Source organism: Chaetodon auriga, chromosome 22 (genome assembly GCF_051107435.1).
Source record: "Chaetodon auriga isolate fChaAug3 chromosome 22, fChaAug3.hap1, whole genome shotgun sequence".
NCBI classification, from domain to species: domain Eukaryota; kingdom Metazoa; phylum Chordata; class Actinopteri; order Chaetodontiformes; family Chaetodontidae; genus Chaetodon; species Chaetodon auriga.
In genome coordinates, this window is record NC_135095.1 from 16,500,696 (window position 1) to 16,526,825 (window position 26,130).

Here is a 26,130-nt window from a genome sequence, read left to right on the forward strand (position 1 = left end):
TGTTTTATAATCCTCCGGGGGCCAACACATTATTTCCTCGTCCTGTATTAACACGCTGCCTTTCATCACCAACACTCGTCTTCTAATAGAAAATATAAAGGAAAGAAAAAACAAACAGTGTCGCAGCAGAGGAGAACCGGCTCCGGTTCCAGGGAAATGTGATGCACTGATGCTCCATGCGTGATGTGTGATATCTGTGTGTTTGTGCAGCGCAGACTCGTGCCAGAGGCCGGCGTGCTGCATTCAGCAGAGATGCGGGTGCAAAGGGGGGACCGCATTTTGGGCAGGATTTTTTTGTTGCCCAGAGAACAGACCATGGTTTCCTGGAACAATGCAGCTGATGAGAGTCTCTCCAAGGAAAATAAGGCTCTGACATCATGGGTTCTTAAAGCGCACAGCTGAGCCAACACTCTCTCCTGCTATAATCAAGCCTCAGTGAATTTCCACTGTCGACTGAAATTGAGAAAGAGGGAGAATCTCCTCCAATGGCTTAGACGCTTTTTTTACACGTGCTTTAATCTAACTGCTAACATTCCCATTGTAGCGTGAGGCACTTGTTGGACTCCTGTGTCTCTATTTCCTTTTACATCTGGCCTTGGCTCACAGTGACAATAAAATGTGACACAAGGCCACTTGTAAATTTGTCATGATCAACTCATCACTAGCCAAGACTGGACGCTAGCCTCAGGGTATGAGAATATTTGGGATTAGAGACAACAAATGCTGAGTCGACAACAGCGGGAGTAAAAGTGAAACCCAGCAAAGTGAAATCCTGTGTGTCCTATTGGAAAAAAAAATGAATGGCTGAAGAGTGATGAAGCCTACAACCACATTCCCTGTAAAACAACCAGTAGAATAAGTAGTAAAATTGGTGAGGGTAGTAAAACAGACCACAAGGTCATTCAAAAGACAATTGTGTGCTTAAGATGAGGAGTTGAATAGTGTGGAGAGATTCGGTTTCAGGGCTCAGTCCAATATCTGTGTCCTTAGATGCACTGGATCCTGAGTGCACACAGATCAATAGGAACTGATTGTGCTCTCTCCAGAACCATCCTGTTCTTGAGGTTACTCAAACATCTTTGTGTTGCTCTCCTTAATCCAAAATTAGCTTGTGTGAGAGGACAAACTGAACATTTTCAAGACTGATGTTCATAATGATACTGCAAATCCGTATTCACGTTGATAATTGGCTTGTTTGTTATGGCTTGCTCACTGCACCAAGTCTCTCTACACACAATTTCTCTCTGATTTATTTGAACTCTAAATCTTGCAAGCTTGCAGCCTGCGCTTGGACCATTAGGTTGAGATAATTGATTCTGTATTAGTCATAGAGACGGATGAAATAACATCCAGGATAGCCGGGTTGACCGGGACCTCGCCAGCCTTCCCTACTGCTCCACATTTTGATCTCCGCCCTCTGCTGAGCGCCGCCAGAGAGCAAATTTATCAGCGTTTGATTGTTGTCCTGTATACATCCGTTTAAAAAGTGCTGACATTGAGTGAGTGGGAGCTCGGCGCTGTCACTGCGTGCATCCTCCAAAGAGCTGAACATGCAGCTCTGGCCTCAGGGAGCACCACGCCCCGCTCTGTTTGCTTTGGCAGACCCCGCCGCCTCTTAGGAAGTATCACTTTGTCATTCGGCACAGACAGTTTGCTCGGCTTCGCACTGCACGATGCACGAAGCCTCAGCTTGAGTTACGTTTTCATGTATAGCCGAAAAGCCTTAAAAGATCTGCGTTGTAATTATGTGCTGCTTATGTGCCTGAATCCACAGGGTTCCTCATAAAAGGCATATAGAGTTTACTAGCATGATGTTGCGTAATAGAGGGAGCAAAGTCTTTACAGGATGATGTTTCCCTAGAGGATTGATGAGTGTACAGCAAGTGCATATGCTGCATGAAAAACTCTCCAGCCATTTCCGTGACGTTGAAGTGGTTTATTCAGCAGGAATGGTGAACAATTTGTCAGTATTTTTTTTTTTTCTACAGAAGGCAATCGAGCACCATAAATAACAGCGCTGTAATCACACAGTTTCTTGGACAGTGAGCTGCAGGAAATGCCATTTTCTCATTAAACACCTCACAGAGTCGCGAGTGTCTCACTAACTCTTACATTTTAGGCTTTATTGATTATTCCACACAAGTGACAAACAGACATTTCTGAATGACTGAAATGATTTGAAGTCGGTTGCTGTAGCTGTTCTTCATGGATGCTCCAAATATACCAGATACGCTGAGGGACTTTTGTCTGGCTCACTTTGCTATCTATTATACAAGCTGTATTTCAGGTACCAGAGACAGTGTGTGAAGGGTGTATTGTAGCTGCAGTGCAGTTCAGACAAGGATGGCGTCATTAATAATGATCTGGGTTAAGTTCATGACATGATAATGCTGAGTGAGGCTTTGTTCTCATTAAAAAGTCTTTGGTTTGTACTGTATATCTGAAGATCTGGGAGGACCGGAGTTCTTCTCCAACCAGCTTCTTTTTAATTTCAGCCGCCAGGTTGAATGATAACTGAATTTATAAGGAATAGACAAAGTACATATGCAAATTCCCATTTCAAAACCTTTATCGTGACAGATAAAAACACACTTAAATTGACCTTTGTCAGAGAGGTGCTAACAAATGTTTTAGTCCAAATAAATTAAACTCCTGGTTTATTCTTAAAGCGAGACTATGTACCTTTCGAAGGACAGTGCTTACAAAACGCTTACAAATAAAAAGTTGACTTCATATGCAGCAAAGTGCGCCCTTTCTCAGTTCAGTTCACTCTGGGGTTTTTTCACACTTTAGTTGGTCTGGTATGAGCAGTATCTTATGCAGTTGGTTAACGTTGGCATACTTAAAGGAACAGTTCCACATGAGGGGAAATATGCTTATTTTGCATTGCCAAGGGTTGGATGAGAATAACGGTAAACGGCTAGCTTGGCTCTGCCCAAAGTGATTTCTTTTTTTTTTTCATAGGATGGCAGAGGCATGACCTACCCTACACTGCCTCTGATTGGCTTGTACCTGTTGCCTTTGTTGGTTGGGTTCGTTAGGTTTAGGTTTGAGAAGAGATGATCGGTAAGGGTGAGGGTAAGATTATCAAGGGAAGTCAATCAGATGCCTTCGCCATCCAAGGAGAATAAATTCCACTGCACCAGCACCTCTAAAGCTCACACATTAACGCACACATGTCCTTTATTTAATTTAACTTTTTATTTATTTATTTATTTTAGGTGTAAATACAACAGTACATGGTTATATGGGGTCACTTCTTAATGTTAGTTTCTGAGCTTCAGAGGTGCTCGTAAGCGGAATTTGCTAACTTTGAAGCCAGCATAGGTGACTGAGCTAAGCTAAGTTAACTGGCTGTTGGTTTGAGCTTCGTATTTAATGGAAGGATACGAAAATGAAGATGCATATTTCCAAAAATTCTGAATCATTCCTTTAAGATAGACACTGTGTGACATGAATGAGTAAATTTGATTACTTTGGCTCTTTTCTATTTGTGCTTCCATTACATTATGCTGTCTGACTCAAGAGAATCTTGGGAAATGAAGGCAGATTTTATATGCCGTTATCCTGGAATTACCACTTGTAGCCCCACTAGGACACTGTTCAGCAAAGGTTACGTAGTCTCGCGTTAAGTGTTTTCAATACCTTGGCTTCCAGTGAAGTGCATGTAGACACACATCTCAGGACAGACAAAAGCACGCCATGAATTTTAACAATCTCAATACAATTGGAAGAATCACAGTTCACAGTACTTTTGTCAAGTTATTTGGCATAAGGGATCTATATTGAGAAAATAATTCAAAAACAGTAGAAAAAATAGCATTTTGCCTTCTTGGGACCACAACATGGTATTGACTTTTTTTTTTTTTATCTCCATGCATTCACAGATTTCACACAGATACATTTACTCGCTTACACTACTACCTTATTGAAACAGCTTACAAATAAAAACACTATTAAAATGGTGGCCACAAGGCTGTGCAAAAGGGAAGACCTCCAATGTAAGCCCTGCCATCTGTCTGTCTTAGCCATCTCTTGCAAGTAACAAACTACAAAATAGCACCATTATACAGTGGATAGGATTCTTAATACAGTTTTGTTATATGAAACCATCATGTACAATGAATGATAGTAATGCATAGGTTAACATAAATGGGAGTACTGTTTGATTATACACAGGCAGAGGAGGCAGAGCCAGAGATGAGATGTCTTGGGCGGTTTGTGAGATAAAATGACTGTCAATCCACATGGAGGCTTGAACAAACATCCATGAATGTCAGTCCTCATGCAAGGACTTCTCAGAACTGTTTGTGTGTGCTTGACCCTTGCTCACAAACTTACACAACTCTCATTTACACTGTGCGTGCTTTGTATGTGTGTTTGTGTACTTTTATATGTGTGCCGTATTGCACGTCTCCAGGAGGACTTGTCATTTTGGTTTGCAATAGCAACCAAATCATATAATCTGCTTGGGTGTTTTTGGTGGACTTTGCAGTAGATCCTTTGGAATTTTGTCGTACTCTCGCCATGATGGCAGGTAATGCAGTCCGAGCGACAACTGAAGTAGCAAAGTTCTCGGCCTCCCTAAACTAACAAAATATAACAAGCCAAGATCGATCAATCATTAAACTTCATATCTATGTGGCTATTGTTAGAGCCTCTCTGTCTTTTGCTTTAAACTTCGGCGTTGACAGACTTGGGAACATATTGTTAGTTCTTCAACAGAACAAGAATAAAGGTTTTACTCTAGTTGAAACTCGTGGGTCTCTTAGAGCGCTTGTTGACTTGCTTTGACTAAACTTTCATGACTTGCGTGTAACCTTGAACGCAGGCCTCCACTCGGACTCAAATGTTGATCACTGGTGACTGGATGGTTGACAAAAATCTGATTTGGCAACGGTGGTGACATGTGAAAAGGATGCAGACGACAAACATTTTGCCTGATTGTCGCTATTTGACTTATTCCACTGACTTATGCCAAATGCACTTTGAATCCACTGAATGACCCATTTCTGACAACCAAACAAGCACCATGCAATGACTGGCCAAGAAACTTTGATTCAATTTAGCTTCTGGTTAATTTGATTCTCTGTTTTTGAAAACAGGGAAAAGCACAATCTTGTTTTTGTAGTACCCACTGTTCCTTAAAATCCCCTCTAATGGTGCTTCATCTGTTGTTGTAGAAGTGTTTGGATTGTAGACTCAGACCTCAGGTTCTCAACACTTCCTGAGGCTTAGAAGGGATTTGGATTGGACTCAAACCTTCAAGGGACTCCACTTATACAGAAGAACACTGCCTTCAGTCAATGATAAGTAGGGATTTGACTTGAGCTCAAGGTAAAATAACTACAACAATGTTTTAAGTCTGATTATGAACCGCCTGGTCTTTGTGCTTTAAAGCAAACCTTGTTTTTACTTATTAAAAATGTCCTCAGTAATGCTTGGTGCATGAAAACAAACTCTGAAGGTAATATAATCAGATTTTAACTGGGGTAGTAACTGCTATATATGACCGGTGACAACGTATCCTGTCTTGCCAAAAGAGTGAATGAATCCACTCTCTCAAAGTAAAAGGATTTACCTCGCAAAGTTCAATAGACAGGATGAACCACTCATTCTCAAACGCAGCCTGCCACTCTCTGACTGGCTGAAGCCCAGATCCGTTCCCACCTTTCCTGGAGCCCAGGGATGCTGCAGCTCACACATGGAGGTATAATAAGCTCTTGTTCGTGTCTCAGCAGCTAATCTAGTCTGTTACATTGCATTAACAAAGAATTCCTCCCGATATGGAATGGTGCAGTGTATAAAATAATCACAAGATCCCTCATCAAACCTTTAAACACCACTTAGCGCTCAGGTTTCAATCATTTTGAAGAACTTTTCAGACCATTGTTAGCCTCCTCTTTGTTTTGTTTTACAGTGAACCATTCCACAGGGGTACCAGGTAAGGCCACTCCCTTCTCTCTTCCCAAGTCGCTGGGCATTTGTCCATTCGCTCCTTCCCTACATTCTGTAATTTCTGCCCCCCGTGTTGCCTCGACTTGAGTTTTTCTGATGCACTTCCTGCAACAAAAGAGAAACACATTTTAGATGAATAGCTGGGATACAGCAGGTGCAGGATAAAGTGAGCAAGCTTCGGGTGTGAAATCTACATCTGTGCCCATAAAAACAAAGCTGCTCTTTGGATGGTGAAAATAAAATGGAGGTAATCGCTTTATTAAAGTCAAACTGAAATTAAAATTCAAGCATGCAAAGAAATTGGAATACCCTTGGTGGTGGATTGGACTTGAGTAAAAATTTGGTCAAAATTGTAATTAGGAAAAAAAGAATTTAGGTTGTCTTTATTAAGTAATTTGGTTGGTGCAAGATCTGTGTGGGCGGGCACAAAAAGTGGGAGGGGCTGCTGGTACACAGGTTTCTGCCTTCGACTTTTTAATCAAAAAAAATGGCAGAGCACTCCATGCATTTTTCCTTGTTGTATCTGAATTGCAGGGTCAAGCATAACACTGAGGGGAGCTGCCAATCAGCAGGTGTTGAAGTCACACTGCTAACATTAGCAACCTAGGCTACTAACCCCAAAAAGCTGAATGTTGTAAAGGAACAGATGTCCTAAGTCGCCGATGGCACTTACTGGGTTTGAAATGGCATGAACAAAAAAGTAACGTCAAGTGGGAATCATTGGTAGTTAGCAAGCTAGGCTGAAGCTGGGTTCGCCTAGCTTGCTAGCTTCCACTTTCAGGTTAAAAACAAACTGTATAGCATGATGGGTCCTCTTAAATGTTTAATGTTGTAAAGGGACAGATGTCTTAAATCTCTAACCGTCTGCACATTATGTGGGTTTGTTGAAAAGAGGGAAAAAACATCTTCCAAAAACGTTCATAAGCTACGTTACAGACATGCTAACTATGCATCTCCTAGCAACGCTGGATGTTAACCACTGGCAAGTAAACCACCCACCCACACACCTGAAGCTCAAGGTGTTTCCACAAATATGTCCACAAATGTAATCTTTTGAAGGTAATTCATACAGAAACAAGACGACCCATTCATACAGCAATGCCACCGTTCAAAGTGCACCACAATCCACAAATTAATGAACAGATGAGTGATGTGGAAGCCAGTGCACACGTAGACACATGCTTCATTTCTGGACCTTGCATGTGTCAGTCTGTTACGGTGAGACACCAGAATTTCAGCACATAATGTACAGTAGGAGAGTGGAGATTCTGCCTGGGGAGTGGGAGTGCCACTGGGTCTACCACAAAAACCACTTAGTTCCTTCTCTTGCTAATGGTTTTCTTTTTTGAGAGAAGGGTAAAAAGCACACGGTCAAATCTTAAAAGGATCACACTCTCCTGCAGGTTGGCAACTCAAGGATGAAACAGAGTCTGCATTTAGACCTCACGCTTTCTTTCTTTGGCCAAGAGATTAAGATTTCAGAGCTAAGATTGTTTGAATGACTCCCTCTCATTCTGCTTTTGAGGATGGTGACTGTATGATACAGACATTTAAATGACATAATAAAAATAATAAAATTAGATGAGAAGTATCCACTGGCATGCATACCTTGAAGGATGAATGACTATGTCCAGGTAAAGGTCTCTGTGGGAGGAAAATGAAGCCACTTAAGTTGGATGGATTAATTTCTCTTGCCACAGTAAGATGCTTGAACTTGAACCTACTGACCCCTTAAAGTAACAGTACCACAATTTGAAAAATGCGCTTAACGAGATGAGAAGTTTCAGACCACGTTCATGCCTGGATGCTGAGTATGTAACTTCAGGCAGCAGTCGGTTCGCTATTAGCTCAGCATAATGACTGGAAACGGGAGGAAACAGCTAGTCCTCTACCTTCTCACACCTGAAGCTCACTGTTTCACACATCTTTTCTGTTTAATATGTACAGAATATAATAGAAAAGCAACTCACACTAAGAGTTATAGTGAGGTGCTGATCACTGGAAGCAGACATGAGAGTAGGAAAAAGGTGTTGCACATTCTGGCTCCATATGCATTTCTCTTTTATTAGGATGAAATTTCAGCCCTCAGGCCTCCTTCTTCTTTTTTTTCTACTCCTAATAACAACAAAAAAGTATAATTTGTAGTTTAGCAGGTGGTTATGTGTGAGGATATTTCTTGGCTGGGCATCTTTGGCCAGAGCTAAGCTGGCTGATCCCCCTGTTTCCGGTCTTTATGCTAAGCTAAGGTAACCATCTGTTTGATGTCATTTCATACTTAGTGCCAGATATGAGAGTGGTGTCAAGGTTCTCATCTATACTATGCGTGCACGCTCTGACAGCAGCTACCAAAACATGAGTCGTAGTCTCTTTTTCTTCCACATTTCCTGATGAGAAAACCTTTTTTTAAGAGTGTATCTGTTCGGTGCTGTGCTCACCTTCTTGTTTTTTGTCTTGTCTGGCTGCTGTGCTGTCCTACGCTCTGTGCCCTTGTCCACTTTGTGCCCTGCGGTACTAACCTTAGGTGCTCTTGGCATGTCTGTGTGGCGCTGTGCACGCACAGAGCGAGCAGCCTTGCTAGTCTTGGCAGGTGCACAGTACATCTCCAGGCGCCGCAGCTCACAGCTTTGGAAGCAGCACTCATCCACAATGCCACGTGACCGCCGTGCATTGGGGCCATAGCCTGTTGGTTTACCTGTTTGAGAAGAACAGTGGGAGAAGTCAGATAACTGAAGAGACAGCAACATTACTGCTAAATCTTAATAAACTGAGGCATTGAGCGTTGAAGCATTGTGCTGTCCCATCACCCTTACCACTGTCCACATACCCCTTACATTTAGACAAGCGTACACACAGTGAATCCTAAAATCACCAGTAAGCAACCACTTGCTTTAAAATATCAGAGCAACAAGGACTGTTAACTAGCTCCTACATTAAGTGCAACAATTGCAGTTGGGGGGGGTCAGAGTTAGACACCTGGGTGAAGGTGAAATGCTATGAATATCGCTGCATTATTACATGAAAATACCATATTTAAATGGGAGGACAGTCAGAAAGACGGTTAAAATGGGGGAGAATCCTGGAGAGGGTTGAAAAGAATGAGGCTACTAGCCTATATTAGCGTTAACAACGCTAGCTACTCTGTCCCGCCTGGAGCGGTAAGCTCTGGGGCTAAAAGATGAAGCCAAGGTGGAAATCCAAAAACTACAGTTCCTCGAATGGCCGCTTGAAGCTGGCTCCAAAGGTGAATCATTCCCATAGACCCCCGTATTAAAATGCCCAATTTTACTTTTTGAGGATATGTATAATAAACAAAAAAATCTAACCTCTGTCTTGCTTGTCCTAATATGTAAGCTAAGCAGCTAAATAACCTTATGTTCAACACTGTGTCCTAATTTCCATGTCGCATATTTGATAAACCGGTTAAGGATGCAGACTTTTAGCCTGGAACATGCAGCATTAGCTCCAGTCTTTAAGATATCATGTAAACACAAAAAGCTAGCCAAAGGTAGTGTTTTTAATTAACATATGGCACTGCTAATTAATTAGCTAGCTATCTACAGCTGATAAAATCTGCAACCGGCAGTCGACAGCGAGAACACTCACTTCTTTTTACCCCCCTTCAATTCTTTATATCTGTTATGAATTATCAGATCTGAATTAATCAAGCAAATCCTGGCTGGTGGCCAGACGCTACGCTTGTAATACAAGCAGTGATAATGGCCGGGTCATGGGTCTGATTCCTTAATGACATGGATTTCTTCCGTGTAAAATTTACAGTGTATCAGATTGCACACTATGGACCCCTTTTGGCAGCTGCTTCGCTGTAAAACGGGGGCCGCCGTCACCTCAACGTGGAGAATATCACGGTCAGCCATTTTGGCCCAGGTATCTTTTACACAGAGGCCCGTCCAGCGAGGCCAAACCACAAGCCCTCTGGGCCCGATCAACCTGCAGGAACAGCCAGGCAGGCTTGAGGCCGCACCCCAGTTGGCTACGTTGCACTGTTCATTCACATTTTCATTTGGCACAATGGAGCCTATCTTATAGGACATGGATGCTAAAGACAGTGGCGGGATGCACCTTTAATGCCAAGATACAGGCGTAAGTTGAAGGCCAGTGCAGGTGATGGAATTCTGCTGTAGTCTACATTGTATCATGTGTTAGTAAAATGTTATCTAAAGGTGTGACACTCGGCTTTGACTCATGATCACACTGAGTTACCATGACGCCAATACTCACTTCCTATTTCAACTGCCTCACCCCCCAAAGCCCACCCTCTTTTGGTGGCCTTTAGAAAAACTCTGGCTATCCATTTACAATTCCCTGCTCACCTTCAGCAATATAGCCCTGATGGGCTTTTCCCTGTTACCAAATAAAATAATAATAATTTAATATGGCATTTACAAGGAGGAAATGCCTTTCCCTCTCAGAGTTAATAGCTCTTGGCTCAGAAGCCTGCCAGTGCTGACAAAGTGCATTAACTGCTGCTTTCTGTCTGCCTTGTCCTGACAATGTTGTTTTGGATTGAGAGCAGCTTTCATTCAGAAACATAAGCATCTTTCTCCTCAGACCCCCAGACACAAAGCAGAGTGGAAGATAACGGAGGTGTGAATGAGAGGGAGGAAAATGGGGGGGGGGAGGCAATCGAGAGGCTTTCATGTTGCACATCAGGTAGAATGATGCTAAAAATACACTGTGCACCTGCATTATTTAGGGAACACAAGAACTGGATTTATCCAGATCTCCACCTGCCAAAAATGGATGTGCTAAAAGAAATCTGGAGATAACGAAAACTCTTATTTTAGCTTTTTGACATTTGCATTGTGCTAACTTGAAATGCTAATTTATTGACAGCTGCGACTTTTTCACTGTTTATGTAATTCTTTCTTTGCAGTCCTTCAGTCATCTGTGCAAACAGAGTGTGGTATTCCCCTGCAGCGTGTTTCAGTGGGACCAGCCTTGGCTGCTACATTAACACCTGATGTCAAGACATTTAGAAAGAGAGAAATATGACATTGAGCCCTGGCTGGCGATTATATAATGGCTGCTGAAAGCCAAAAGAGGGGCCGTGCCTTGTTGCCTGGCCTGTTTTTCAATCCATCCCAATAAAGCCTTGCAAATTAACATCCGCTATTATTCTGAAAATAGCTTGCAACCCTGCTGCACAAACAGCTGGAAGGGAGAGAAAAATCAGCTGGCACCGGTTGTAACATGTAGGATAATCAGCTCGGGCAGGTTGGGGAAAAACACGCATATAATAATCAGGTCTAAAAGCTTTGGAAGGTTTTAAATGCTTCAATTCCATGGATAGCTGCTGTAATCCCTCATAAACAAAGAGTTGTTTCTGTGACTGTTGTTAAACAAATAAGGGTAAACAACCTTTTCTGCCAGTGGGTCCTGCCTCGCAGCCCTCTGCTGTATGAAACCGACTGTGGGTGGAGGACGCAGGGATCGCACATGTTGATGAAGCTCAGATTAGAAAGTGTGCGAACTCTGACTGAATGCTCTTTGCCGTTCCTGTGTCTGACTGTGTCTCTACTGGTGAAGTGATGCTTGTTTAGAAGATCCAAAACATGCAGATTCATGGATGTGAAGTGAAGTGAATAACTGGTGCTGAGACTGGAAACAGCTAAACTATTTTACGCGTCAGTGTGTTTAAAGGTCTTGGGTTGTCCTACTGCATATGTGAAAAAAAGTTGTATAAAACCCTTTGTGGGTAAATTAGTAGAGTACTCCTGATATTGACTTGCACTGTAGGGTTTTTACAACTTCAGAAACATCATGGAGACAATTGTTCGATCTTACATCTCAGCGATGTGAGGTAGAAGCACCCCATTCACGCTTCAGATTAATAGGATGTGCACATGCATGTATTTGACTGACCAAATTGCCGCGCAGCACCTTGTCGGATGATGTCAGGTAAACACTTTTTGCTGGACGACCTTGCGTTTTTCTTTCCGGAGCTCTCACAGAGGTCTCATTGAAATGAATGAGGAGGCTGTATTTATGCTGCAGAAGTGGTTTGAGACGTTTCTATGGATGTTTTGATATGTTCTGGCATATTTCCTTTTTTTTCCGTAACTCTCAGTCGCCTTTGGAATAAATTGTATCTTTAGTGAATCCAAGCTGACTGCAGGTGCCGTCCTCCACGAACGAGCAGCCTATGAACTTTTCAGAACCTTTATGCTATAAAGAGTATTAATTTTAACGATTTACGTTAGCTGTCAATCAGCCAGCGTCCTTCTTTACAGAAAACTATGCGATAGAACCAACTGTCTTCAATCTGTCGAGTATAGTTTAGATGAATTGTTTCATCTGATGCCAGCAAACATCTTTGGTTTGGTGTTTGACAGCTTCAGCGCACATCGTGTTCATTCCTCTAAGGACTGGCACTGGAGAGAGATGGCTGGATTCCCCCATTCCAGAGTGGCACAGAAAGCATCTGAGTTTTACAGCTTGGTCATGGTCAATAAAAACTAGTGGATTCTTGGAGCCTGTGCACTGCTCTTCCTGCAAAGTGTCAGGCAGTTTATGGCTGGGCCGGGACTATAAGAGCAGCTAAAGTACTGGAAACTATCTCTTTATCACTGGTACCACAAAGAGTTTGGTTTGAGCAAAGTGTTCTGTGCTGTGACGTTAGAATCTGATTCAAAGCCACTGACACTGGAGCTGTTATCAGTATCGATCAAAATGGATTTATTGAGCGTACTTTCTTTAGAGGGCGACAGGTTTTTAGACAGATTCTGAATGTATGGTAGTGATTTAATAATGATTTAATAAGTTGGTGAAGCTATGTATAATAATTTATCAGCTACCATTGGAAATAATACAAAAAACCCTAAATAAAGTCTTACTGACAATAGGATCAAAAACTCCTGATTGTGAAGGGACCAGTTGTTGGTCGCATGTATTCACTTTATTAAAGACGTTTCTTTCTCTACGAATTTTCCCTGATGAAGGTAAAATCAAAGGTCTGAGGTTAGTTAAGCGACTTGTTACAGTTACAGTTGGAATGTGAAATGAAAGACAATTTATGAGACCACCTAAGGTAAAGAAGAAAGGATGCGGGAGAGGTCCAGGATATCAACTGTGAATCTTGGTGATCTCTGCCCTAATGCAACCCGATATATCCTCGTTTCCTTTGTAGAGGTCCAACATTTAGTGACTGGATTAAAGCGATGAAGGGTTTCAAAGTTAAAGCACTGTTTAGTCCCAGAGTGTCCTCAAATCCCTCGTGTCTCAGCTTCTCCTAATGTACAGATCTAAATCTGGAGGACGCCCGCCTGTCCTTTTCATGAAATGCCTCTTTGTTACGCTTCGCAGTAATTCACAGAAGGGTCAGAGATTTGCAGTTCAGGTCTTAATTGGAAAACGACACCTTTCTCTCGGTGATGGAGAGGACACAGGAAGTCTTTCTTCAGATCTCAGTGCCTTCCGCTGTGTGTTCAGGTCCAGTGTAAAACTGGGGGGGGGGGGGTGTCCTGATCATCCTGTAATCCGCATAATCCCCTGCTGCTGAGGGACAAGGCCTCGCAAAGTGTGTGTTTGAGTGTGTGCATGTGTGTGCATGTATGTGACGTGCGGTTTGCACATTCTACCTCTTTCTCCAGCTCCAGTAGCTTTGAATAAAATTGACAGGGACAAACACTGAGGAGGAAGTCTCATCAATGGCTGCTAAAAGCTATTTCCCCTCTTCTTTCCAAGTCACATGCCATTCGCACGAGCCAAAACACTTAAAAAATTACCACTTTTCATATTTGGCTGTTCTGTTTTATTAGAACTCTGTGTACTAACAATTAGCCCTCGGCCAAAAACGATTGGTTCTTCCATTTAATGTTATTCAAGAGATTCTGCGTATCATTCATTTCGCAGAAATCAGCAGTAAGATTATGTTTCTCACACTCACTCGAGAATAAGTGTGAATATTTTAGCATGAACTGATAAAATATGAAGTGACTTATGACAGGGAGCCACTTAGCACTCACACTTTAGCCAAAAAAATCCCATAACAGATCTGATTCATGGAATGAACATCGCAGTGAAATCACCCCACGGTCCTGCCTGGTAAAGCATTACAAAGACAACTGAGGATTTCTAGGTCAGGCTAATAATTGGAAAAACTGACTACGTTTGTGGATTTTTTTTTTTTTTCTGTTTCATAGACCACAGTTTGTTTCATTACCTAAAAAAAAAAAAAAGAATTTCCACCAACTAGTATTTAGCATTTCTGTCAGGGTAGGAAATCTGTAGTCTTAAAATGCAAGTGTGCTACTTTACTGGTGACATGTGTAAGGTGGATTGGCAAAAGCGCTCTGAACACAGAAAGCCCACTGTCGTTGCAACACCATCTATGGACACATTATCAATCAGAGGGCTGCCAAGTTCAACACGGCCAGACCGGAGGGGAAGAGTTCAGGGAAAGGAGCGCGCCTCCTTTGGCCAAGCTGTTACGCTGCCGGGTCCTATATACAACAGAACCCAAATGGATTCTCCAGATATTTTACACAAACAGCCACTGGTACATGTGGCGACCGGCGGAGAGGGGAAGGAAAAGGAATGACAGCGAGAATATGAGAGAGCGAGAGAAACAGAGGAAGACAGGGAGCAGCATATTTTCCAAGGCACAGCACCCTGCTGCTCTAACCTCATCGTCTTTTCAAAAAAAGGATGGAGTGTTCGTGAAATACACCTCTTTTTCAACACAGGAAAATGTGGCATTGATAGATGGACGCTGTGCAGTTCAGTGACTGCACAGTGTAAGGTAATGCAGGAAAGACAAATACATTCCCTGTACCACAGAAAGGTCTGTTCCTGCTTAAGAAGTATATCCTGCATGAGGACTCGTAAGTTACTTTGGCCTCCATTCAACACTTTCTCATGAGATGAATGTGGACAGTGGTGCTATACTTCTATAGCCTGTGAGAAACCTTTACAAAGCTGTGGTAAAACACTGCTATCTAGTAGCCAACACTCTCACATCATCCAATCTCTGGTCAACCTCATACCTTGTCAAAATCTGAAACATTTCATCAACTTTAAATTACAGCTGCAGACACTTTTTGGGACAGACCTTCAAGCTGAGATATGAATCATTAAGATGGGATTTACCATTGATCTTAATTTTGGGGGAAGAAAATTAAATTGCAATCATCATGTAAGAAAGTAAGGAAAAAGTATTGGTGGTGTTACAGATATGAGCCATGTATCATATAGATGCTAAATGTGATGCATGATTTATTAATAAGCCAGACTCGATCATGTAATTCGTGATGTTCCGCTGTCTCTCAGCCTAAGTGAAGAGAACATGGTCATTTATACAAGTGAGGAGCTGCTGTAGAGGGAATCCAAAGACCAAAAAGTCTTAACTGGCAGAAAACTGGCAACCGAGCCGGCTGTCATGACCACTTCACAGCAGGTGGGTGTTGCCAGCAGCATCTGGACGAACAAGACTCGCAGCTTTGCAGCAGCTTGGTGGCTTTCCAACAACTCTCTGGCAAATGCCATACAAAAGGCCTGATGCAGAGAATGATGTTGACTGGTTCTGGAAAAGCTGCATGCAGGGGTGGAGGAATGTGACAGTGGGACGGTGGGGAGCAGCAGCAAGGTGCATGGTGACACTACTGTACTGCCAGACTTAATGTTGATCCTGGATGATTCTGCAGAAAACCTCAGATTACATTCGATGGCATTTTGGAAGGATCCATTAAAGTATTTCTACAATGTACATGCAGCAACAACACCCAGCTACGTATAGGAAACACCACAGGTGCTCATATATCACCAAATTTGGAGATGCATTGTTTTTCACTGGACAGGAAGGGTATGAAAATTTGTAATTTGGGGTCAATTTAGTGGAATCTCCCTTTAAAATAAAGCAAAGTCTCTGTTAGCGCTACCAAAATCAGTTTGAATGAACCAGTTCTGCACTAGACAATTCTGTATGATGTACGATAAATCCAGTCCCAGGAAGAAGTGCACCCTTTATGGAACAAGGTACATGCAGCATGGAGGTTGGGATGGTAGAACCACGCGTAGCACCTTCGACTGTCATGTGCTGCCTGTATTTATGTTCCTGTCTGGCAAAGGTGTTGGACGTGAGAGCCGTCATCATTAATGCTGGAGCACATCTTCAGCTCTCTTGTGCAAGGATGCCATTGTTGGTACCACGACCAGGTGGCTGTAGCAGGTATCATAGGCACAGGCATCATCATCAGCAAAGACTTCTACCCAGCACGGCAGTTCACTGGTTTGCTTAAAGCCCTTCAAAACCCTTCAGAAAGACATGAAGTCCTGACATTTAGGAGGGCAGTTCAGATTCAAACAAAATCTTTGCGGGGGCTACTTGTTGCTTCAAACACCAGCGCATATCTGCCAAGAAAGATGATGATGGAGTGAAGTCAGAAGTTGATGAAACAACTGGACTGTGAAGCCAATCAGACAGAGATGGCAATCAAGAGCACATAAGTGCAGTTTCCAGCAAAATGGGGAGCAGAGGGTACACAAGGCCATCAAACCCCTGTATAAACTGCAGAGCGGGCTTTAAAATGGCCACAGATCGAGCAGATTATGAGTGTTACAACTGTAGGTCTCAAGCCATTGATTGATCAACCCTCACTGGGTCACCTGGAAGAATGCATAAAGCTGAGCTAAGGGATGTAGATAGTTCCTGCCATGTTGGCGACAGGTTGGGCATTCGAGCAGCAAACTGTCAGCAACTCCACCAGTTCAATTTTACATTCCAAGCCTGTGGTCACTATTGGGTGGTGTTGTGGGGAAAATAATTAATTGTTTGTGTAGTAATGTTATGAAAGATCAGGCCCATCGCTTTTTCATAGAAGCAGTAGGACTGTCACTGTTGAGTCAGCTGGCTGACTCAATACTGACGGTAATCCAGCAGAAGCTTCCGTTAATGAATGAGTTCCAGATAAGTCTGCTGTACATAATTATTAATAACTTATGGTCTGTATTGTTTTTAGCCATGCTGGTGGTGTAGCTCCAAGGATGGCAAACTTGGTCGGTTGGTCCACACTGAAGTATTAGATGGATTATTATTTGTACAGACATTCATGGTCCGCGGAGGATAAATCCTAACGACTTCTGTGATCCTTGACTTTTGCTCTGGCGCCACCATGACGTTTTGTGTGAAACGTTGTGATAACTAACGGATGGGTCTCCACGAAATTTGCTCTCCTCTGGATGAATTGTGACAATGTGTAAATCTTCCTGTAGCGCCATCATCAGGTCAAACTTTCAAGGTTTGAGAGTCTGTGTAATACCTTCAGCACTAACGACATTCCCATCAGCCTTAGTTGTACTTACTTCAACTGTGTGCTAATTAGCGAATGCTAGTATGCTAACATGCTAAACTAAGATGGTGAACATAGCGAATGAGAACCTTCTCAAAGTCAGCGGGTTAGCACTGTGAGTATGCAAGCATGCTCACATTAACACTTAACCCAAAGCACCAGCGTCAGCGTCACAGAACTGCTAGCATGGCTGTTATTATCCTACCAACAGAATTAATCTGTCTATATTGTGCTTTTAATGGTTTTAGGTTTGCACTGCTTTACCCTGACCACTGTTCCCCTGTTGTACTGAGGCTGGGATTCAAAGATTGCCCCCCTTCTGGCCCCTAATCTTCCATCAGTCACCAAGTTCTCAAGAAGGTGTATCTACAAACCACTCCAGGTTCAGGTTAAGGTGAAAGCAATCAATTACTGGAAAAGAGAACAACTGCAAATGCACTATAGATGCTGCTGATTTCCCACAGAAATCTTATATCTTCTTTTCTTTTTGAAATTGGCAGCTGACAAAGTCTACCACATGTGGAAAATCTTTCATAACTTTGGGACCGGACCAAACCATTAATAATGGATTGTTATGTCAAAACTGTACAGGAATAAGAGGGACAATCAATTATTATAAAAATAAAAAAATGACTTCTGGGGAGATATGAAGCTCCTCCAGGAGATTCGGTGGAAATTGGCTTAATTGATGGACGTCAGCCAAAGAAATGTGAATAATGAGGTTATAAACCTCAGTTCTGTAGTGTCTGAGCCAGCTGTGCTGCTAATGTACAGTCACACTGTTCGTCTCTGACAGAAAGATCAGGATACGTGTCCTGAGAAAGACTGGCTGCCGGTGGAACATTGCACCTAACCTCGGTAGCTCCATATATCCCGTGCTGTTCTGGGCTGGGTTGTACCCTTAATGGAAAAATCGGAGATTTAAATCCTGGATTCGTGGTGGAGGGTTTTCTTTGGGTCGCTTTCCCTTCTCTGGTGGAAAAAAGAAAAAACTTCACTGCAACATTTAGTTTCTACCCCTCCTCTTTCTTAGAGATAGTCAGCCAAATTCCACTTAAAGTCCTTTGCCCATGGGCAAAACTGCAATTTGCCACCAACAATACAGTTACTTATCATTATTCCATATTTCATTTAGGTTTGCTTGTTCGAAGGCTGGGCTCCCGTCCATCACTGAGAGCTCAGCAGTAAAACAAATGTGCAGGCGTGAATGTGAACTTAAAGGGAAGATGTGACAGTGGAGGGAGGAATGAATGAAGGAAGAAAGGGAACATTAATGCAGGGAAAGTCAAGACAAGATGTCAAACTGGCTGCTTTTTTATTTATGAGCTCGCTGGAGGTGGAGAGCTCTGGGACAGATACAGCCAACCTTTATGAATAAATAAAAAGGTGCACTTACTGAAATAAAAGCCTCTCTCTCCACACACAAACTGCAGCGTGTCGACCAGCTCCGCCCCGCACAGGGTCTCTGGGCCCGCCCCTGTTGCCGTCGGAGTCAGGGTGAGGACGCACAGCAGTAGTGAGAGGGTGTGGCTACAGGAGATACAGCACATCGCACTCTGCAGCACAGAGAGAGAGAGAGAGAGAGAGAGAGAGAGAGAGAGAGAGAGAGAGCTTTAACATTTCCACCGCTGTTAAAGGCAGCATCACCAGAGAGAGGTTTTCATTTCATTTCACTCATTTAAGCATGAAAAGCCACACTTCTAAAGTCATTGCTCCTATATCACACCGCTGACTGTTCAGCAGCAGTGTTGTCACAGCTGCTGGCACACCAGTGATGGCAACACGAAACATTTTCCCAGATAAGACTGAAACCAGTAAACTGAAGCCTTGTGTCCTTAAATTCAAGCTTTCGCTCTGCTAAAAAAAAAAAAAAAAAAAAAAGAGGAAGTTTTAAAAAAAAGGAAATAAGTGGCAGTGGCCGCAGATGGTAACTTTACAGGGTTTTGGAGATGTGGAGGAAAATGTATTAAATCCAAAGTTGCACTTGGTGCCAGAGTCAAACAGTCAAACAGGAGGCTGACCAGCTCTGATGCTCTGGAGCGCCTGTGCGCAACCGAGCGGAGCGCGTCCAAATTGAAAACACACGTTTCACCTTATCATCTCGCCCCTCAGCCCCAGCGTATGTCCTCATTAGTTAATAACCATCCATATGAATTCAAGAGATTCAAACACCCATCGTTAAGAGCCACTTGGTAATGAGGCTTCAGTTTTCCCCCTGTGCCAAAAAAACAGCTGTCAGCGCATTATTACGCACACAACTAAACGAAAAGTGCTTCAAAATTCAAAAAGCAGAATAAGAGATGCGAAAAGCGCCAGGGATCTTTCCGATCCAAACTGTGAGATGGAAAACGGCTCTCCCGCCAAACCCAGCCGAGGAAGCTGAGTGGGCCAAATATACATAATAAAAAGAATAAACACAGGACACTATCCATCTACATCACAACCCCAACCGCACGGTCCCGACGCCCATACGTATTTCATGTTAAGCTCTCCTCTCTCTTAAGCCCGCAGCCTCAGGTTAGATATTTAGCGCTTAATAATGCAGACTCAGCAGTAATTACTTTGAAAGTTGCAGAGCTGCATTAGGACTTTCTGGTGAAAAAGAGCGCAGGGCGCACAGAGGCGCTGAGGATGAAAACCCATTCATCCGAGCGGCGAAGCTCATGCACGATTCACGTCGAGATTTCCTAAAGAAAAAAGTCAATTAAAGCAGATGAGGGACATTCTCTTGTTATCTGTTGGGAAAAATAATCACCAAGACATGCAGGACAGTTGCTCAGTAACTGGACAAAAAGGCTAAAAATCAGAATAAATCCACATTAATCATGCATTTAAAAGCAGCAAAATGCAAATAAGCGGCAGAAATTCCCTTTTATTTTTTTAAACTAGGCAAGGATGCTCTGTGCAAATAGTGAGCAAGTGAAGGTGATAATCTATAGTGTCAAAGGAAATCAGGTAAGTTACCTTGAAGACATCACATAAATGCCACTGAAAGGAAAGAGCGCTAGACATCCCCACGGGTCTCCGCAAGACAAAGCCCGGCGAAAATGAACTTGTTTGAAGTCATTAAAAACGGGGAGAAAGAGGATGAGATGCGGGCAATGTCACATCTCAATATTCCGACTTTGTTCCATTGCGCAGGCTCGTTTTGGAGAAGTGAGATTTAGCGAACAGGAGACGGATTTAGAGAGAAAATCCCTCACATTTATCTACATTACACAGACATTTTCAACAGGAAACAGCTGGGGCAGCATTTGCCTCCTACTCGTCCTAAGTTATTCATTAAGGATTTTGGGCACATATTCAAATAACGTCATTTCTCTTTTTTTCTCAGAACGGGATTGAATTTTGATCTCTCTAAGACTTGGTTAGTAGTTCAGATCAAGATAGAAAAAGCGGTGCTGCCCCACCAGCAGCAGCTCACACTCACACAACACACGGTTTTATGCGCTGAAAGCTCATGAAGGAGACGTTAAAGACAAGCTGGAGGCTGTGATGTGACTGTTGGTTGTCGTGCGTAATTTGGCACCGCGTAATTCAGCAGCACCTCGAGCCAAAGTTTAATTTGATTAACGCCAAAATAAATCATTAAAAACACTTTCCCACTTAGTCGCCAGCTTGATACACACTTGAATACCTAATATAAAACAGAATAAGCATATGTGAACTGGAGTAAAAGAGAGCAAACATAAGGCAGAATTAACCAGAAAGCCTCGTTTGAAGTCCAGTTCCCTATAAAGTTTGTGCTTCTGTGCAGGATTTGCTGCTTTTCTGCGCTCTGTCGCTTGAATTTCTCGTTAGAAATAAAGCAGATCTTCAGGTTTCTGTGTTGAAAGTGAGTCAACAGATGCAGGTTCGTCTGTGATTGGTATCTGATGACGTTTCATGAGCTGACTGATGGGGAAAAGGTCTGAAACGCATAAGAGAAACGCGCAACTTTACGATGAAGATGATCTGTATTTCATGTTTTTCAGATTTCAGATATCAGCGACCTCCTTCGGGAAAACTACCAGGTCGGATGCTTCACAGCTGGACTGATACACACTTGCTGGCACCCTTCGTGCAGAGCCACCCGCCTTCATCATGGTAAAGCAAGGCCCGGTGCGTCACAGGGGGAAAAGCAGCCATGGCAGACCACAGCTTCACACAAGGCGAGGGCTTAAAGAGACTCGTTTTCAGCAGGGACGGGAATTCATCACTGATCTAATCACTAAACATGAGATCAGTGCGGCGACCCAATCATAAAGCAGGACACCAGCACGTATCCCAGCATGCTCGGCCAGTGTGCAGAAGTGCATCACAAGCAAGGTCGGATCCAAAGGGGACCGGGGAGGCTGGAGACACGCAACAGTTAGGGTCGTTGGCAAAGTGGGTCAAAATCCAAGCACGATCAAATGTCCCCACATGACACAGACAGCTGATTCACGCTCAGGCTACAGAGGTTACAGAGGCAGCTCACATCCAAACTTCACTGAAACTAAATGAGTGGTGTCCAGCATGAGGGTGGGGGATCTGGAAGGGGTTGCATGATAAATGTGAGGGGGTCAGAAGTTGAGAAGAGAGAGAAAAATGAAGCTTATTTCTCAGAATTTTTGTCAAACTTTTGCTTTTTGTTGTGAAATGCTTGAGTGTTTTCGAATAATGAGTCAAATTAAACGATCTAAGAGGAGACATACGGTCTCTGTGTGGACTTCTCACACCTCATAATCATATAAAAAGCAAGTTTTGCTTCATTTTGATGAGTCAGAAGCCAAAGATGTTGAAACAGTGACACTGATGTGGCTTTGCACTGGAGCTAAAACGATTAAAAAATTAATCTGCAACACTTGCGGTAATAAATTAATAATTTCTTTATGCACAAATGCCAAAAATACACATTATCTACTGATATGCATTAAATATTCTGCTTATTTTTGGAGAAATAGAGTTGTATGAGGGTAATGGTCCATTTTAAAGAGTCATTACCCAAAATCTTTTGGACCCATTGAGCTAAATGAGCAATTAATCGACCCATAGAAAATCCTTCCTTTCAGTCCTGGTTGAGTTGGCGCCACCCGGTGGTTTAATGCAACAGCAAAAAGTCTTCAAAGCAGAAAAACAGCGTGAGTGTCTGTTTACAGTGCAGCCAAACAAACTCCTGGCGTTTTAACAAAGATTTCCCTCAGTAAGACTCGAACCGAGCGGATTTCATGCTGCTCGTAGGAGAAGAGCTACAGCTAACAGCTAACAGCTGCTCCCCACGTTATTCCAAACGGGTTCAGTGATGAAAAAATGCAGAAAATGACAGCTTGATGTCTTGATTTGTTGTCACATTTTTGATGAACGCCCCTACAGTTTCAGAGCACGACTCACTTTTACATCACTGTCATAAATAATAAAATCGTGCTTTCACGCCTCTCATGAAAAGCTGCACATGTGCATTTGTTGACGGCTAACATGACATCAGACCCAAAGAGCCACATCGACTAGCTAGCTTCTTCTTACAGCTAGCTGAAGAGCCATAGTTGGTGGTTTGTGACGTAGCGCCGTAAAAGCCTTACGAACTTCTCGCGGGAGGTCGTACACGTTCAGCCCAAGCTACGTGGTTAAAGAACGGGCAGTCAGGGTGCAGAGTGGGAATTGTAGAGGCGCCGTCCTCCATGTTACAGGTCAATGTACCATTAAAATGATTTTGAAGCTGTTATTTTAAGGTTAAATAGTTGCGTAACGTTGCTTTAAAGCAGCTCTGGTGCGACTGCAGGAGAGCGAACAGTAAACACTGAGGTTAATACGATTAAATGGCTCTGGATTACATTCGTGCCTCATTTTCTCCATAATGTGAATCCAGGATGGGAATAAACCAACAAAAACTGTGATATAAAGAGGCTGAATGTAGCTGCACTGAATGGATACTGCAGTAAAATGCTGACCATAAATAGATATGAAAATGAGGTTTGAAGGATTCTTTCATCAGCAAAACTCCTGATAATTAATTGATGGTTTATGTATATAAGAATGCTTGTTTCATCAGTTTTCTGTGATAGTAAATTGAATATCTTTGGGTTTTTGCACTGTGGATGGACTTTGGACATAAACTAAAACTAAAACCTGCAGATTACACTTTACACTTTTTGTTAATGGGTTGATTATTCCAGACGTTTATGAAGCGAAGCCGCCCAAATGTTTTCTGTCATTTGTGACTGTGAACTGAATTTCTTGGATTTTGGACTGTTGGTCGGACAAACTGTGACTGGAAGATTTTCTTTTTACACCATCACATTTACACGAAATGCTCGTCTGCACACGGTTGGTGCATTAACGAACATATCTGCACTCAGAATCTCAGCTCCAGCTGTACGACCTCAATCTGTGCCCTGACTTATCTCGGTGTGAGGGCGGCTGCTCGGAGGCGAGATGTGCGCCGAGCGGCGTCTCTGCTTGCCTCCCCTGGCGGATTGCGTCACCGTCAGAAGCTGCTGATACAATGTGGAATATGATGATGATGCTCCTCTGATTAGAGACAAAGCTGCTTTCAGACCAGAGGATGACCTTGTTAGCATCAGATCAGGGACGTGGTCGGTCACTGATGCCCATAAGCCTCTCTGTCAGTATGGCTGATCTTAGATGTGAAATTATCTCATCTTTCGCTGCCTCTTCGTGTAACCCCTCCACACACATACACAAAATAGCACGTAAATGCTTCATCACAGACTTTCCTGCTCTCCCTGTCGCTGTGGTCTGGCAGTATTGATGATGGGCTCATGCTGTACATCTGCTGATGCAGGAGTAGGAGGAAGAAGGGGGGCGGGGGGCGAGGGGGGCTGACCTTCCCTTGTTCGCCGTCTCTAATGCCCAGTGCTCTGAACTGTCTTGGTGCCAGGTTTCTCTCCCCCTCCCTCACTCCGACACTCTTTTTTCTTTGGTTGCAAGACTTTTGAACCCCCTGCCTCCCCCCACGCCTCCCCCTCTAAACCCCCCTGCAGCCTTGTCTAAGGAGACGTCCACCCCGGTGAACTCATTGACCAGGGAACGGCTTGTTTTCACTCCCTTCTGGTGTAGGAAGGAGAAAGCGTTCACTGCAAAAAGTGTCCATCTTTGCAAGTGTTTTTGATCAGGAGCGAAATTTAAAATCACCTTTTCTCTTCAGAGGACGCGCTTAAAAATGATACCACCAACATAGTTTCACTTATTTCCTATGCATTCCCTCTTTTTGGAGGATTTCTCTCTTGAATTCGGTGCCGTTTTATTAATAATAGGTGAGTAATCTGCCTGGCTCACAGAGTTATGCTCACAAAAGAAAATTTATGCAGCAACTTTGGCGACATGCTGAGTTATTTCACCCCATTTGGGAGAACTTGTTAACAAAAAGCAATACAAAGACACTTGCAAAGATTGACACTTTTTGCAGTGTTAACAGCATCCCGTCTGGCCTCTGCTGCCAAACAAATGTCCGAGTCAGAAGGATACACAGATACAGACAGCGGTGCAGAATGCAAATGAACGCGAGTGGATGGAAGTGAGAGGACAGAGGAAGAAAGAGAGGGGACGGAAAGGCAGATGAAGCTTCTGGTTGTGCTTGAACACCACGTTGGCGAGGGAGGATGGAGGGCTGGTACCCAAGATGGGAGGGGATGTGTGAGGCTGGGGATATGTCTGGGCACACACACATAGGTTCACATGAGGACATGCACACACATGCAAGTGCACATAAATACACATCAATGAGGATCTCTTGATTAATCTGAAGGTTTTTCCAGCTCAGTGGGTTGCAAAAAAGCCTTGCAAAAACAGTGAAAGTAGGGTATCTACTGCTTTTTTTTCTACTGCTTCAACAAACTTTGGGTGGTTCGGGCAGGTTCGTGTGTGGCACCGCTGCATTCAGAGCAGATATTGCTATGCTGTGCCATACACTGTTCATATGGAGGAAATAAAGGTGCGTCATGGAGCAAAAGCAAGAAATGGGCCGCTTGTTTTGATACGCTGTGTTTCCGTAGTAACTCGCAGGGGTCGCAGCATTTTAGCAAAAAGGCCAGGAAATTCCGTGGTGCCTGTTGATGATCAAAACTTGCTTTTTCAAAAACATTTCTGGGACAGTTTAACTGTTTATGATCGCTGAACGTGCTGGAAGTGGCAGGATTTTCATCAGAGTGCACGTTCTCACATCAGCTGATGTGAACTCGGAGGCTCATCCTGCAGTTACTGTTGATGAAAACAACAGAGACAAACTCTCAGAGTGACTCTCAGCCGCAGAGGAACTGCTTTTTATTTACTGTACGTTTCTCTGTTACCGCTCTACCCAGAAAATGTGGCTGTGCTTTGTTCTGTGTGGCTGAACAACGGGGTGGTCAACAAAAAGGGGCTTTTAGGCTCAAGTAAACTTAAATGTTTAGACAGTTAAACTTGCACTAAACAACATTTCTACACAAACCATGGATCAAATGACATGTGGTGACAAACGTTGGCAACTGTTTGAAAGGAAAAATCTCAGACGAACTTGCTTTAGGTTAGCGACTAGCTGGTGAACATCGTTGCATTTAGCAGCTAATGAGCAGATATTTCCCTCAGGAGTTGGTGGAGACCAAAACGGAGCTAAAAGCTGAGTGAAAATTGGATTTTCATACATCAAGTGGACACAAACGCAACTGTTTTCAAACAAGTTCTCCATACAAGTTTATAAGGAGACACTGTGATTGTTTCACTGCCCCCAAGTGGACAAGTTACTGCAGGTTTCACCGGTTTTTCAACAGGTGAGATTTTAAAGCTGCAAAGATTCATTTTTTGTTCACTTTGGGGCAGAAGAACTGAAGAACCACCGCTTCATAAAACTGTAACTGGTAATAGAAATAAGTGCCAGGTAAAGTCAACAGTCGCTCTGCTTTTAGCTTCG

At 43.1% G+C, this 26,130-nt stretch overlaps 1 protein-coding gene across 1 annotated transcript; it reads right to left on the bottom strand.

Moving 5' to 3' along the window:
• Positions 1 to 3,869: 3,869 nt before the first annotated feature.
• Positions 3,870 to 20,397, bottom strand: igf1 (insulin-like growth factor 1). Its single transcript, XM_076722252.1, has 5 exons — positions 20,229 to 20,397; positions 18,661 to 18,820; positions 8,394 to 8,650; positions 7,567 to 7,602; positions 3,870 to 6,063 (listed from the first exon to the last, which is right to left on the bottom strand). The coding sequence occupies exons 1-5, from the start codon at positions 20,274 to 20,276 to the stop codon at positions 6,004 to 6,006; spliced, it is 561 nt and encodes a 186-aa protein (XP_076578367.1). The 5' UTR covers positions 20,277 to 20,397; the 3' UTR covers positions 3,870 to 6,003.
• Positions 20,398 to 26,130: the final 5,733 nt, after the last annotated feature.